Below are 14,876 nucleotides of genomic sequence, written 5' to 3'. Positions count from 1 at the left end.
CAGCCCCTTCGATGGGCTCTGCCTTTACCCCGGACGGGAAAAGAGACAAATCAGGTGAAAGGCTGGCATTTGGCCCACTCTGGAGGTAAGCTGGTCAGCTCCCACTACCCAGGGAGGGGAGTTAAGCCCCAGAAGTAAGCAGCCTCGAGTCTCTACCTGCCGCCCCTCACCCAGAACTCCCTCTCACTGGCGTGTTTGCTCTGAGAGCAGAGATGAACCGCCTTCTATTTGTCTTCTGTTTTCCCACAGGCTGAGCTCAGGGTCTCACATGTTGGGCGTAGTCAGCAAGGACTTATCAAATAGGAAAGCTCCTGCACTGAGAGAACTTTAGGGGAACCCCAAAACAGTGCTATTCTGTGTCCTAAGGAAAGAGGAACAAGTCTTTGGGGATTCGGGAGAGGGTGGGAGTGCTCAGGGGCGGGGCCACCCAGGCCCTGGGGACTAACCATTCTCATCGTGCCCACCTCTCTCCCAGCCTCGTGGTCCCTTGCTCTTCCTGGGCCTCTCTGAAGGGTATTCACAGGGGAGGCAGACACCACAGGCTCCAGCTACAATTCGTGGTTTCATTTTACTTCTGTGAAGTCCAAAGGCACATGGTATCCAAGGCTCTGCCTGGCGCAAGGCACCTGCAGCCCCATCCCAGATGCCACCCTGAGCTCCGGGAATAGCAGATGCCAGGCCCCTTGAAGAGGACGAGCTGTGTGGAGGTGGCTGTCCCCCGAGCAGCTCTAACCACAAGTGGGAGAGCCAGTCCTGGAGCCCCAGGAAAACTCAGCAGGAAAGGGCCTCAGGGGGGGTGCTCCCAAGGAATGACCCCAGTTCTGAGGCCTCTCCATAGTCCTAAAATGAGGTCCCCAGTCCCTAGTCCCCTCCTTCTCGCCCTCCTTCCCACACACGAGAAGACAGCATCTCCCCCTACTGGGGGGAGCTGGAAGGCCAGACAGAAGGCACAGCCAGTTCTATAGGCCGCACTCAGGAGGCTCCTCCTGGCAGCGCTCAGCAGCAGCTCCCAGGCTGCCTGCCTCCTGGGCTGGTGGAAGCCTCCAGCTCCTACCACACTCCTGCCAACCCTGGCAGAAGTAGCTGCAAGGGGAACTGGGACCACCAGAACCTGAAAAGGCAGCCCAGTGACCTCACCAATCCAAGGTTGATTGTTTTACCCTTTTCTTAAGGGAAATGTCCTTCCCAAGCCATCAACAGAGGCCTCTGGGCAGCTCTGTTCCCTTGGCCATGGCTTAGACCCCAGGCCTGGTGTGACTGGAGGTGGCTCCTGGACAGGTCAGCATAGTAGCTCAGATGGCACTACTCCCAGGCACAAGTAACCCTGCCAGGGGGCAGTGTCCAGCTGAGATGGGCAAGAGACTCATGAGAACCCACCAGGCCTCTCCTCTCCCTTCACCAGCCCAGTATCAGAGGAGGAAGCAGGAAGTCAGAGCTCAACAGCCTACCCTCCAGCATGGGAGTCACACACACCTCTCCGCATCTAACAGCTGGCACGGCCCCTACAGCTGGACTGAAGGAGGCAGGCAGCCTGGGAGCTGCTGCTGAGCTGCTGCTGAGCCTGCAGAGGTGGGAGGATCTGAGAGGGAAGCACAACCCCCCCAGGAGGGGGCTCCTCAGGCGGAGCTGACTGGGTGAGTCTCAGGAGTCCAGCCTCCTGCAGCGGGCACTCTACCCTGCCTGCAGCCTATGCCCTGGGCATGTCGTGCTGGGAAGGGAAAGGAAGGAAAGGGGGCGCAGCCTTGACCAAAACAAATGGCACAAAGCCAAACAACCCCACCAGCTTCCAGATTTCCTGAGTCTGCTGGACCCCCCACGACCCTGCTCAGGGCACCTCCCACCTATCGTCAGCACCCGGGCCCCACAACAGAAAGCACCAGGCCAGCAAACTGACCAAGGGGAAGGAGGTGAGAAGGGGCCTGGAGTCCTCCCTGGTGCTGCTTCTGTCTCTCCTGCATATGGGTTTTCATCTCTAGGCGAGTTTCCCTATCTCCGGAAGAGAAACAATACCCCTCCACCTCTACAGACAAAGATGGGGGGCCTAGGATAGGCTTGTTGAGCAAGAAGGGCTCTGACCCTTTAAGACTGTACAGAAGAAGACAGCCACGGAGAGAAGGCAGTTATTACTTTGACCACAATGACCCATGACCCTCCTGTGAAACTCCTGAGGGTCCAGCTCAGGCCACTTGGACACATCGTCATGGGCATACACCCAGACCCACCCACACTGAAAGCGGCCTGCGTCCCACCCAGAGGCTATTTCTGGCAGCCTGAGGCAGGCTCCTGAGAGCAGAGAGGAATAGGAAATCTCAGAGTCAAGACCCCAAATTAGGCATCTACCATGTCTAGGGCCCAAGGGGGAAAGGGGTAGTGTACCTGACTCAAAGGAGAGAGCCAAGAGTCTACTAACCCACCCCAATACCACACACCCCAACACGGACCAAGGCCAAAGACCCCGCAAACCTCCCCTAAGGAGAAAGTATGGGTCACAGAGAACCACGCCACCAGGAAGAGAGCCACCACCACAAAAAGGAAGCTTGGCATTCAGCTATTGTAGGATCTTCTTCCAACAGCATCTCCAGACCGCCCGGAGAGGCTCAGGGCCCCACGCCCCCTCTCAGGCCTTGGTGAACAGGACAGGACACAGCTAAAACTAAAGGCCCCCTAGTTGAGAGGGTAGGCATGGGGAACAGAGCTGGACCCATGCCCTCCGAGGGCCAGTCCAGACTGTCGACCCATCGATTCTCAGGTGTAACCCAGGATCAATAACTTCAGGTTCACCTCTGTCTTTTCTTGCGATGCTTCTCCGCTCCGGACCCCCGTGTTCCCGTACAGCTCAAACTGGCCTAGGCTCTCAACATGCACAGCCCATTGCAGCCAAAGCCACCCGGGGTGCCCTGCTCCAGCCTCCCAGCTCTTACCCGAGTCGGTGGGAGAGTTCATGCCGGCTCTGGGCCTGCAGGAAGCTGGCGTTGGGGGCTGGGACGGGAGGGAATGGAGCTGCGGTGATGTCAAGAAAGACAGACGATAACAGACAGACGGACGGGACAGGAGCCCGGGGCCGCTGTGCCTCTAATGCCCATCCGAGGCCATCCTTCGGGGCGAGGAGGCAGTCAGGCACTCAAAACGGCATCCCTGGGGAGAGATGGAGCAGGGTTAGAGGTCCCCAACTCAGGAATCTGGGAGCTGCAGAAGACCTCAGCGCTCGTCAGTTTACACCTGGGGAGGAGACGAGGGACAGCTGCCCAGGGGCACGGAGGAAAGCGGCAGACCTGGACCAACCTCGGTCTCTTCTCTTTCTAACTGGTGAGGCTGCCAGCACTCAGGGGAGGGAAATGGCTGCAGTAGTCCCACCCAAATCAACTCCTTTTCCAATGACAGTGCCCACCGCCAGGTGGGGAGACCTGACAGGCTCCCAAGGGTGCCCAAGTGGGACTGGAGGCGCCCAAAGGAGAAAGTGCAGGGAGGCTTCGAACTCTGTCCACAGCAGCGGGGAGATGCAGGGCTGACCTGGGGTCCCTGGTTACGGGAGAAACTGGCCTGAGTCGGGGCTCCCAGGTGAGTGTCACCTCCTCCTCCTCTCCAATCCTTGTGCCAACTCCTGAAATGTGATGTGCTTCTATCTTGGTCTCCCCCACTTAACAACTGGTCAGGGAAAGAGGGAAACCCTCTTCTACACATAACCCACGCTGTTTCCAGGAATTTGGAAAGGCAGAGGTGTTCACCCCACATCCAGCGCCCCCCAGACTTGGGTCCAGGGCCGAAGCCCAGGGCTTTGTGTGTGTTGTGCGGGTTGTGCCCTGTGCAAGGTCTGAAATCCAGCCTATAGTCTACCTGCCAGGGTATGGGTCACCCAGGCTGAGTCCAACCAGAATAAGGGACACATTTTTCCAGTTTGTACAAAGGCACCAAAAGGCCCAGCTGTAGGCCTGCCAAGGCCAATATAGTAACAGAGGGTGTCCCAGGATTAAAAGACCGTGAGTTTGACAACCTGTCTCCACTCCTCCTCTAGAGCTAGTCCTCAAGCCTCAGATACTACACACTCACCCACCCCGAGCCCATCCCTAAACGGCCCACGTTGCACCCCAGACATGATCTCATTCATTTTCTTCCAAGTGAAGGTAAGCCCTCTAATACCCAGTGAAATTGAGGTAGCAGGAAGTGATCAGATGAGGCTGAGAGGAGCTGGATGTTTAAGCTCTAACAATGCTCCCAGCCATCAGCCCTGCCTCTGGACAGCCCCACCTTCTGGCAAGATACATTCTCAGAAAGCCTTGAATTCTCACCAAGGATTCCCAGGAGTAGGGTCCATATGGAGCAGAGCAGCCTTGCAGTCAGCCATGGCGGGGACACAGAACACACACACGCGCATGCACACATGCCCATGCACGCATGCACACACACTAGGAAGACCTCAAGTCTTCATAGGCCTACTTGCTGCTTGCTCTTACCCACAGGGTTTGGACTCTGTAGCTGGAGGAAGGTGCCCTCAGATTGGGGAGGTGGGAGGAGGCAGAGAGAAGGGGCTGAATGGCTCCCAACAGGCACAGGTGTGGGGCAAGGACAAAAGAGGCTGTGCAGGGCTGGGGCCAACCTCAGGAATGCAGCAGGTGGAGCTGTTGGTGCCGTGGCAGGGCCAGCGTGGGCAGGCAGCTCAGCCCGTGCCCAGCCCGTGCCCACCCGGGCTGGCGCCCAGTCCTGCTCACACCCTTTCCCGTGGGCTGTGGTACACAGTTTCAGAAATTCCCACGATTCCCAACAGCCCAAGTGGCCCAGCCCATCTGCCTAATAAAAGACACCTCCACAGCAGGAGGCGCAGAAGGGGCACAGCCTCAAAGGTACAAACACTAAGTCAATGTCAGTCCTGAGCCCCCATCATCCTCACCCCCTGGGGAGAAAAGGAGGGGTTCCTAGAACACCCAAGAGCTCAGGATTCCTCCCCTCCCTGCAGGATGCAGCAGACCCCTGGGCCCTGTCCACCTGTAGAGTGTCTGCCAATACCCCCATTAAGCCTTCCCAGTGAACAGGGGCCTCCATGGGAAACAAAGCAGCATTCACTGCCTCATCAGGACAAGTGTAGATTCTTGTCTGGGGTGGGGCATGCAGTGGAAAAAGGGCAGTGTGATGGCTAAAACCTGAGCTATTTGGGCCCTCCTCTGCCAGAGAAAAATCAGTGCTAGCTATTGTTATAGGAGGGTCTCCGTGGGCAGTTGGGGGGACCAAGAGCTGTGTGGCTCCTGAATGGCAAATTAGGGAGCAGCCCAGCTTCCTTGACATAAGTAAGCAGACCCCAGGGCCCTGTCCCCACCCCATCCACTCTCTCAGTCAGACCCCAGGATCCAAACCCACCTCCAACGTCCAGCCAGGATGGCAGGGCAAGGAATGAGGAAGCAGCTCACCCTACAAGCTCACGGCTAAGCCAGGGCAGTTAAGGAAAAAAAAAAAAAAAAAACCCACACCCCAATCATGAGCAATAAAAACTCTGGCAGAGGGTGGGAAGAGACGGGCAGACAGGTGGGAGATACAGAGTAATGTAATGCCCCAAAGGCCACAAGTTTATAGTGCTGCCCTGCAGGGATCTTGTCCCTCAAACAACTCCCTCAGAATTCCTGGGGCGTCAGGTGTCCACTTGAGGGCCTCTCTGGAACCAGCACCATCTGGCAGCCTTCGAACACACCAGCTCTGGCCCAAGCTCTGAGCACGGTGGCCAGGGTCCCTCCCCAGGTCACAGGCGGCCAGGTGAGCTGTCTGAACCAAATCCTGTGAACCTAAAATTGCCCACAATCTGCTATCTGCCTCCAAAGACTTCACCAGAAAGCTACAAGCCCAGACATCCCATCCCAAGGCGCAAAGGACCTCTCCTGACTTGGACACGGGAGACCATTTCCCCAGCCTCCCAGAGCTTCCACAGCCGTGTACCTTCCCCAAACTGGGCCAGAAGCCTGGGATTATCAGAGCCATGAGGGGTAGCTGACTTGGATGTCCAGGCCCCAAACTAAGAGAAAGGCGGGGGGGGGGGGGGGCGGGGGGCGGGCAACAGGGGAGAGAAAAAAAGGCACCAGGCTGACAAATTCATTTTTGCAATCAGCCCATTTCTGTTTGTCTGCTCAGACGCAGCTCCAGGCATCTGCACCAACCAGATGGAGGAGGCTGCTATTTCTAGAAAAAAAAAGGGGGGGGGGTTGAGATGGGAGGGAGGGAGGAGGCAGAGGCAGAGGGCAGAAGACCTGGTCTGTTTGCCCTAAAACCTCCGGCAGAATGATATCCCCTCCCAGCACTACCAGACAGGGTCCCCCATTCCAGAGAGGGCTGGGCCAGGGGCTGGGGTGAGGTGGGGTAGGGGAGAAGAAAGGCAGAGAAAGTTTAATTAGCCAAAGTCGGCTATAGGCTACAACAGGCCCCCTCACAGGCTGCATCAGGTTTTCATTCATGAGCAAGCGACAGTGCTCCAAAAATGCCAAGAACCGCCCCCCCTTGTAGTCTCTCCCCCCCCCCCCAACAGGAGTGCATCCTCTAGCAGGCTGGCTGAGCCTGATGCCGTGTTCCAGACATCCCTCCTCAAAGGGATGTGAGTAGGAAGAATTAATTATTAAAGAGCAGCTGGTACTTCGGCACCGACTGTACTCCCCCCCCCCCCCCCCCGCAGCGTCTATAGCTGGTCCCCCTTCCCCCTTTAGCAGAAACACAAACTACCCCCCCTCCCAATCCTGGGCCCCATTTGTAAACACACAGCTAAGATGCCACCCCTAGGGAAGGGAAAGCAAACCTTTGTCTCTGCAGCTACTTGGAGGGGGTGGGGCATGTGATACTGCGGCCCCCCCACTCCCTCCAAATTACGGGATCCAGCCACAGAGGAGGAAATGTTGGGGAGGAAGGAAAGGCTGGCACAGAGCTAACGTCCTCCATCCTTGCCCCCAAGTAACTTGCACCTGGTATGTCTCTCTGGCCCCTGGTGCGCATACAGGACGGAGTGGAGGCACTGGGGGCCCACTCCCCTAACTCAGACCCCTGTCTGCCTTGTCAAGACATGGCCCAGATCCAAGTCCAAGGGGGGACAGAGCAAAGAGAGGATTCAAGAGGAGGGGCAGGAGGCAAACCAAGATCTCCCCAAGCTCTGTGTTCAGGAGGGAGAGGAAGGAGGGGAGACTGGAATGAAGGAGGAGGCAGCCCCTAACATGGCTCACCCACCATCCCTAGCCCAGCATCTCCAAGCTAGGAGACTCAAAGGCCCTGGTACCTGGAACACACACTGAGGACCCTCTCTCAGCCTATATCCTGTGAACCTGGAAGGGCCCAGGGCAAGACCCAGGCCCTGGCTCAAGTCCTGCAAGTCAGTCTGGTCAAGAGTCCACCGGCCAAGACTCCTGGATCTCCCACCCCCTGCCTCCTTTTGTTCCTAGGATCTGGCTCCATTCTCCCCTCCCAGTTGGACCCTGAACCCAATCACCACCCCCAATAGCCAAAGCTAGTTCCAAGCTCCAGAAGAACAGTGGTCACTTGAGCATCCCCCAAAAGCAACTGCAGTTGCTACTCATCACCTCATCTCAGGCGGCCAACAGTGGGGGTATCAGGTGGTCACCTCCTCCCCCAAATGGGGCACCCCCATCTTCCTTTCTTCCCCCCCCCCCCCACCAACCAGACTCCCAGATGAATTACTTATCACCCAACCAGTCTCATCTTCCCCAGGGCCCCAGAGAAGGGTGAGGTAGCGAAGCAGCCTCCCCCAAGTTAAAAGACACAGGCGATTTCACCGCCTCCATGAGATACGGACCCAGGATGAAAAATGAGGGGCATCCACCCCAGACCAGAAGCCGGGAGCTCCAATCTCCTAGCTCTCTCTCTCTCTCTCTCTCTCTGTGTCTCTCTCTCTCTCTGGCTTCAGGGTGTCAGACGGGAGAAGAGGGTGGGAACAAACGCAGTAAGGCCTCACGGGGGAGTGGATGAGAATAATGGGAGAGAGAAGTAAGGTGGGCCCGTAGGCCCCCTCCTCTTGCACGAACTCAAGGACACAAAATGAAGAAGGCGTTCTTGGGTCTGGGTAGAAGCGCTGGGAGGTGAGCAGCGCTGCTCAGAGTACCCAGAAAGGGGTGTCCAGCGAAGAGGGGTCTGCATAGAATCTGGGTGCAGGGCTCAAAATCGCTCTGCAACCCAACATGCGCCACTCGGTAGGGGGCAAATCAGACAGATCCGGCCGCGTCCAGGCCATTCGGGACTGCGGGTCACGGGAAGGTGGGCCCTTCCCTTACCTGCAGGAAGGCGCCCCTGCATGGGAGGGGCGGGGAGGGGCGCGCGCAGTAACCCCGAGGCCCAGCTCCCGGGCGGGCGATGCTCCCGGGGGACGCCGGCCAGCACCAGGAGCCGGGAGGAAGGAAGGGGGCGCGGGGTGAGGAGCGCGGAGCGCGGGGCGCGCGCGCGGGGGGCGCCCGCGGACAGCGACGGCAGGAGAAGGTGCGCCGCCTCGCGTCCCGGGGGCCCGGGGGAGGTGGGATCCGGGTGGTGCGGTGAGCTCACCCCCTGTGGATCGAGCTCCAGCTTCGCGGACGGCGGCGACAGCAGCAGTGGCGGCGGCGGCAGCGGCAGCGCCTCCCCGACGGCTCCTCCATCTTTGCGGCGGCTCCTCCGGCTCCGATCGCCGCCGCCACCAACAACAACATTCGGAGACGTCACTCCCGTCACGTGACCCGACCCAGAGCTAAAAATAGACATTCCCCCCCCCCCCCTCCCGCCGCTTCATCTACCACCAACCCCTCCCCTCCCGCTAGGCCCTCCCTGCAGGGCGGGGCCAGCGGCGCCACTGGAGCAGCTCCTTAAAGGGCCGGTACCCCGCGTAGCGCTGGGCTGGGAAGGGGGTGGGAGGCCAGGGATCGAGCCCAGCGAATCGTGCTGGAAGGAGCGCTGCAGGCGGCCGGGTCTGACTGCTGGGGCTCAGCCTTTGGGACACCTGATCTTCCTCCCCGCGCTTCCTCGACTTCCTTTTCAAACCGTGGATGGTGCAATCGTCGCCTGCCTAAGCTTCTTCCTAACACGCCCTGCTGCGGTGGGGGAGGGGAACTGGGGTGGGGGGGCGGATTACTAGGGTCTAGGGGAGTCCTCGGAGGCCCCTGCCTAGATGCCAGGCTGGGGATGGATGGCTGGGACAGATCTTGAGCTCTGACCTCACACACTGCATCCGTGTCAGGGTGGGGGGGGGGGGGGATGGGGAAAAGCCAGGATATGGTTGTAACCGTCCAAGGCCTTGAAAAGGAAGACTTCCGGTCTCTGATGCCATCCTTATCTACAACCCGTCTTTGGTGCCATTCTCATCTGCAGCTCTCCTTAGGACACCATATGAATATGTGTGGTTAAACCTAGACAGTTTGTCAATAGTCCAGTAATTCCACTAGCAAATTTTATTCTAAGGAAATAAATATGTCTCCAAAAATGAATATGGAAGGAAAGAGGTTGTTTATAATGATGTGAAAAGTTGGAAACAACCTAAATATCCATCAATAGTAAGGGACTGGCAAATAAACTAGGGGACATTCATTCAGTGGAATGCTATCCAGACATTAAAAATGATATGTCCAGCCCTAACCGGTTTGGCTCAATGGATAGAGCGTCGGCCTGCGGACTGAAGGGTCCCAGGTTCGATTCTGGTCAAGGGCATGTACCTTGGTTTTGGGCACAGCCCCAGGAGGGGGTGTGTAGGAGGCAGCTGATTGATGTTTCTCTCTCATCGATGTTTCTAACTCTCCCTCTCCCTTCCACTCTGTAAAAAATCAATAAAATAATGTTTTTAAAAAATAAAAATGATATGTCCATAATGACCTGAAAAGATGCTTATGCTATATTGTTTTCTTGAAAATCAGGATTCAAACTAGTAACTATAGAATTGCTCCGTTGTTGTAAACAACAAACTAGATCCATATGTCTGAGTATGTGTGTATAGAAAGAAGCCAGGAGAATAAATACCAAAATATTTACCTTTGTTTTCTCATTTATCTTTTCCTGTATGCCTGAAGTTTTGCAACGATCATGTACCATCTAATAAGAAAAAGTAAGTGACATACATAAATATTTCTGGAGCAAACTGACAAAGATTGTTTCTACAAAGTATCTCATAAATCAGTTCCCGCTGCAGCCCCAGACACATCTACAGCCCCACCCCTAGTACTAAGCCAGATCACCCCTCAGCTCAGATACTATAGCTGCCTCCCCAATTAGTCCACTCCCTGCACCCATCCCAGCCTTCTCCCAAAACCAGAGTGACTGTTTTTAGAACACAAATCTAATCCAAGAGAGGGTTTAAAACCTTTCTGATTTTCCCACTGAAATCTGTATCTGGCCCAGAAAAGTGGTTTTTAAACTTTAGGGTTCTTACAAATTAACTGAGAAGTTTGTTCAAAATGCTAATTCCTGAACCCCACCTCCAGAACTAACTTTATATATGCTTTTATTGATTCTGATAACCCTTTGTAAATATATATCTATTTATGGCGTTATTGGTTCAGTGTCCACCTCTGTAAGCTTCTTGAGTACAGAATCCACACATTTCCACCCAGCAGTGCCTGGAACAAAAAAAGATTTAGTGAATATTTATTAAATGAAATGAAGGAGTACTAAAAGGTTAAGCCAAGGTGAGCATTTTTTTGACTGGACAATGGACTCTGAGCAGAAAGCCTGCGCCCACCAAGTTACCCCATGTCACTCCAAGACAGGGGTCCTCCTGACTCTGTTCTGTATTGATGGTGCCACCCATTTGCTGTTACTTCTGTTCAACCTATGTTGTCTCCTGTTGGGTTGGGTTGGCATTTTGCTTTCTCCATCCTTATGTTTTGGCTCCCCAAACGGAGTATGAGCCACTTGAGAAAAGAGGTAAGATCATATTTCTTGTTGCCTTTCCAGCACCTATTTCATCATCTTGCACATAGCAGGTATTCCGTAAAGACTCTGGGATACTGAAGACTGGAATTTCTTCTCTTGAGATCTCGGAACGTGAAGACAGAATCCTCCATCTGGTATGACATATGTCAATGACTGTCTTGTGGAACACCTGCTAGGCACTTCTGATTCCGTGGATGAGAGAAATAAATAACTTGCCCCAAATCACTGAGTTCATGCAAGCAAGAACAGGGATTCAAATCTAGGTCTTTCTGTCTGTCCCCTAAACACAAGGAACAGGGCCTGGGGCAGCTAGGCTCCCAAGCCCAGCACTCTAGCCCCCTTTTCTGGAGGTCCCTGAGACTGTCACCTTGGTCCCCAGTGATCAAATGTCCTAGAAGTTAATATAATTCACCATATGGGGCCCTGACTAACCCTCAGATCTCCCCTTTTCAGCTAAGTGTGTGTTAAATAATTCTGCATTCATTCTACATGTTTCTTGAGTGCCTGTAGTAGGTGCTCGGAATATAGAAATGAATCTGTCTTTAAGGAACTTAGAGTTCCTCACAGAGAACAAAGTGTCTTTTGTTATGAGTAACTAGGGTAGGTCCTTGCTAGGACCATTTACCATGGAAACAGGTGTCCTGGGGATGTCCTGTTAACCACGCCCTCAGTGTCCCAATGTAGAACTTCTGACCCTGGGACCCAATGGTGAATTTGGCTTCTTGGTAGAAGAAAATCAGTCTTGGAGGAGAGCCAGATATTTAACCGGGCAGGTTGGAAGCACTATTGGACTTTGAGAAGAGGCATCGGGGCTGGGGAGGGGAATGAGGAGTGTTAAGCAACACCACTAGGGGCTCTGGGAGTTGCTACTCCTGCCTGGAATCATGAGAAGAGTCCTGGCCAGTACTTGGAGCAGGAGAGAGAGCAATGTTCCTCCCTGCTTGGTGGACCCTGCTGTACTGACAGCTAACCCATCTCCTCCACACCCCCTCTCACTCACCCAGGGTCTATGCCCTCTGAAGTTAGTATTGCTTGGGGAACAGACAGGATACCCAGTTCCAATGTGCCCTCCCTCACCTTCAAACTCTCACCCAGAATTTCTCCTACGGTGGAAATCCTCAGATCCATGGCAGGATTCCAGAGGCTCTGGGATCCTCTGGCCAGAGTGGTCTAGCTCACATTTCCGTTCTCTGGTGGGACAATACTTAAGAGGCCCTGATGGCCTCCAATGAGTGTCTGAGTGGAAACAGTCTAGTTCTGCCTCAATACAGCCTCAGAAAATAATATAGAACAAGAAAGAACTGAGCTGAGCCCTAACTGGTTTGGCTCAGTGGATGGAGTGTCGGCCTGCGGACTCAGGGGTCCCAGGTTAGATTCTGGTCAAGGGCATGTACCTTGATTGCGGGCACATCCCCAGTAGGGGGTGTGCAGGAGGCAGCTGATCGATGTTTCTCTCTCATCAATGTTTGTAACTCTCTATCCCTCTCCCTTCTTCTCTGTAAAAAAATAATATATATATATATATATATATATATATATATATATATATATATATATATATATATAGAAAGAACGAACTGAGCTGATAAACCCAAGAAAATCACTAGATCTCGGAAATATGCATTCTTTAAAGCTTTTACATTTACCGAGGGCAACTTGTACATGAGGCACCGTGTTCCTATTCCATTCAGCAAGAATTCATTGAGCATACTGACAGTTATGGCTTCAGCCAAGGGTTGGGGCTCCATGCTAGGGATGCCTCTATTGAGGACTTCTCCATGATCTCTGATCTCTGAGGACAGGTCAGCGGTCTGGGTCTGCAGGTGTCTGACATCTATATTGACTCGGGGGCAAGGTTGGTAGGTGGTGGGGATTGTGGTGCCTTTGGGTTCCGGGTCTTTTTTAGTATGGGTAAAGCGCAGTACTGTAAGTGGGAGCCTGATTGTGCCACGTCTTATCTGTGTGTTTTCGTCAAATTATGTTATCTCAGGCACCTCAGTTTGTGCACCTGTAGAATAGTACCTCCCTTATAAGTCTGTGGTGACAAAGTACACACACACACAAAAGCTTAGCACAAAACCAGGCATGGCAATAAATGGTCATTAGTATTGCTACAGAAAAAAAAAATGAGAGAAAATTTATGAGGCCGGCACAATGCTAGGTACTGTGGGGACTACAAATAATCAAACAAACAGGACAAGAGATGAGAAAACCTGGGTCCTAGGACCAGCTCCATCCCTGTGTGCTGTTGGATGAGTCATTTCCCCTTTGGACCTTAGTGTCCTTATCTGGGAAACAGAACTTCTATTCTCTATTCCCTTTCAGTTCTGACACTCGTGAATTCCCACTTAGATGTGATGGCAGATGTGATCATATCCAGCATAGTGCTAGGCTTCCATGTTTAAGCTGGACCTTCATGCTTTCTGGATGCTTTAAGGTCCAGGGCTGTCAATAGGCTTTTTACAAAATGCTGAAGGTGCAGAAGAGAATTTATTTCAGGGAAAAACAATTCATGTGCCCAAGGCACGAAGCAAAGGCGTGTCTTTGAGGACTGAGTTAGGCGAGTTGAACTCAGGATACCTGAGTTTGGCCCAGGTCTCCCTGTGTGACACTGTACAAGTCCCTTCCTCTCTCTGGGCCTTTTGTTTCCTTACCTGTAGCATGAGAGGGTTGGACTAGATTTCCTTCCTTCCAGCTAGAGACAGTTCTGATGGTACCATGGATGAAGTTGAAAAGGAAGGATGGCAAAACTGTTCCTCCTCCTCCCCCCCCCTCCCTTTTCTTCCCTTCCTTCCTTCCTTCCTCCTTTACCTCTGGGCATAGGGCAGAAGGAAGCTGGTTCCAAGCCAGCATCCAGCATAGAATCACGCCTGACTGAGATTTTGGAGGAAGAGCAACTGATAGGTTCCTAGGCAAACCTTCACCCCTCTGGGCTTCATTTTCCTCATCTGTAAAATGGTATGATTGGATGGATGGCTCCTGAGGATTTTTCTAGCTCTGATAGCTAACAATTCTAGAGTTGTGGCTAAAAAGAAAAAGAAAGAAAGAAAGAAAGGAGGGCCTGGTCGGAGACAGAGCCTCAGTCATTCCTCACTTGAGAGCCTCACTTGTCCCTTGACACTTTCTGTCCCTTCCCAGGCCTCCTAGCTCCCGCCTTCCTGGGAGAGATTGGGAGAAGGCTACTGTCTCTACACTCAGCAATGGCCAGGCCTGGGGAAAACCAGCTCCTAGAACAAGCTGTGAATGAAGACTATTCTGAATGCAGTTATCATCATTTTTCATGGTGCCTTAAAAAAAAAAAAAAAAGGAGAGAGCAGAGAAGAGCTACAGTCCCCTGGTCTATAGTCCCACATCAGCCAAGAGCTCGCACAGCAGCCACAGGATAGCAGGTGACCAGAAGGCCTGGGACAGAGGTGGGACCCTAGGACAAGGCTTCTCATCCTTGGACATGGAGTGGCCCACATGGAGCCTTCTTACCCCTCTAACAGCAAAAAGAGCAGGAGGTCCCGAGGGACGACTGAAAAGGGAACCTGTTCTCTTCCCCACCTTCCTACTGGAACCCGGAGCGGAGGCCCAGGATTCCCTGGACTGTATGTGGTCCCTGGCTGCCTGCTGAGAAGCCAAGGCCGCACGAACACAACGGTGCAAGGACAGCTATGGCCAGTCACATCCCACATGTCTACAGGCTCCTCCAGAGTGTCGTCTCTGCGCAGGACATGCATGTCAGGGAGGGGACAGAAGGTATACATGTGCCTGCCCTCTGGGAGCTTATGATCCTTTGGAAACAACCGAGTCCCAAGAAGCAGGGTTGAGCAGTGGGGAAGGAAGGAGCCTGGGAGACAGAGGCCAGCTCTGCCTATAGAAGCTCAGATAAGTCATTGGCCTTCTCTAAGACTCAGTGTCCCCTCTATGATTGGAGGGTTGGGCTGTGTGATTCTGGAAGGTCCTCTTGTCCCTAAGGTCATGAGATAATAGAGGATAAGACGCAGTGTCCTTACGTGATATATGGAGGG

At 53.8% G+C, this 14,876-nt stretch overlaps 1 protein-coding gene across 2 annotated transcripts in view; it reads right to left on the bottom strand.

Annotated features, from left to right (window-relative positions):
- Positions 1–8,656, bottom strand: part of HDAC5 (histone deacetylase 5) — a 35,881-nt gene extending 27,225 nt beyond the window's left edge. Inside the window, exons 1-2 of one of the 2 annotated variants that reach the window (XM_079797679.1) lie at positions 8,512–8,656; positions 2,922–3,135 (exon numbers count right to left, since the gene is read on the bottom strand). In XM_079797679.1, the coding sequence (XP_079653805.1) occupies positions 2,922–2,943 (22 nt within the window). In that variant the 5' untranslated portion in view covers positions 2,944–3,135; positions 8,512–8,656. Of the gene's footprint in view, positions 1–2,921; positions 3,136–8,511 lie in introns of those variants that run through there. The other variant, XM_079797678.1, reaches the window with a different exon arrangement.
- Between the last annotated feature and the right edge of the window lie 6,220 nt (positions 8,657–14,876).

The sequence above is a fragment of the Cnephaeus nilssonii genome, assembly GCF_951640355.1.
Source record: "Cnephaeus nilssonii genome assembly, chromosome: 19".
NCBI classification, from domain to species: domain Eukaryota; kingdom Metazoa; phylum Chordata; class Mammalia; order Chiroptera; family Vespertilionidae; genus Cnephaeus; species Cnephaeus nilssonii.
The sequence above is the reverse complement of the archived record's forward strand: the minus strand, read 5'-3'. Positions and strand labels throughout refer to the sequence as shown.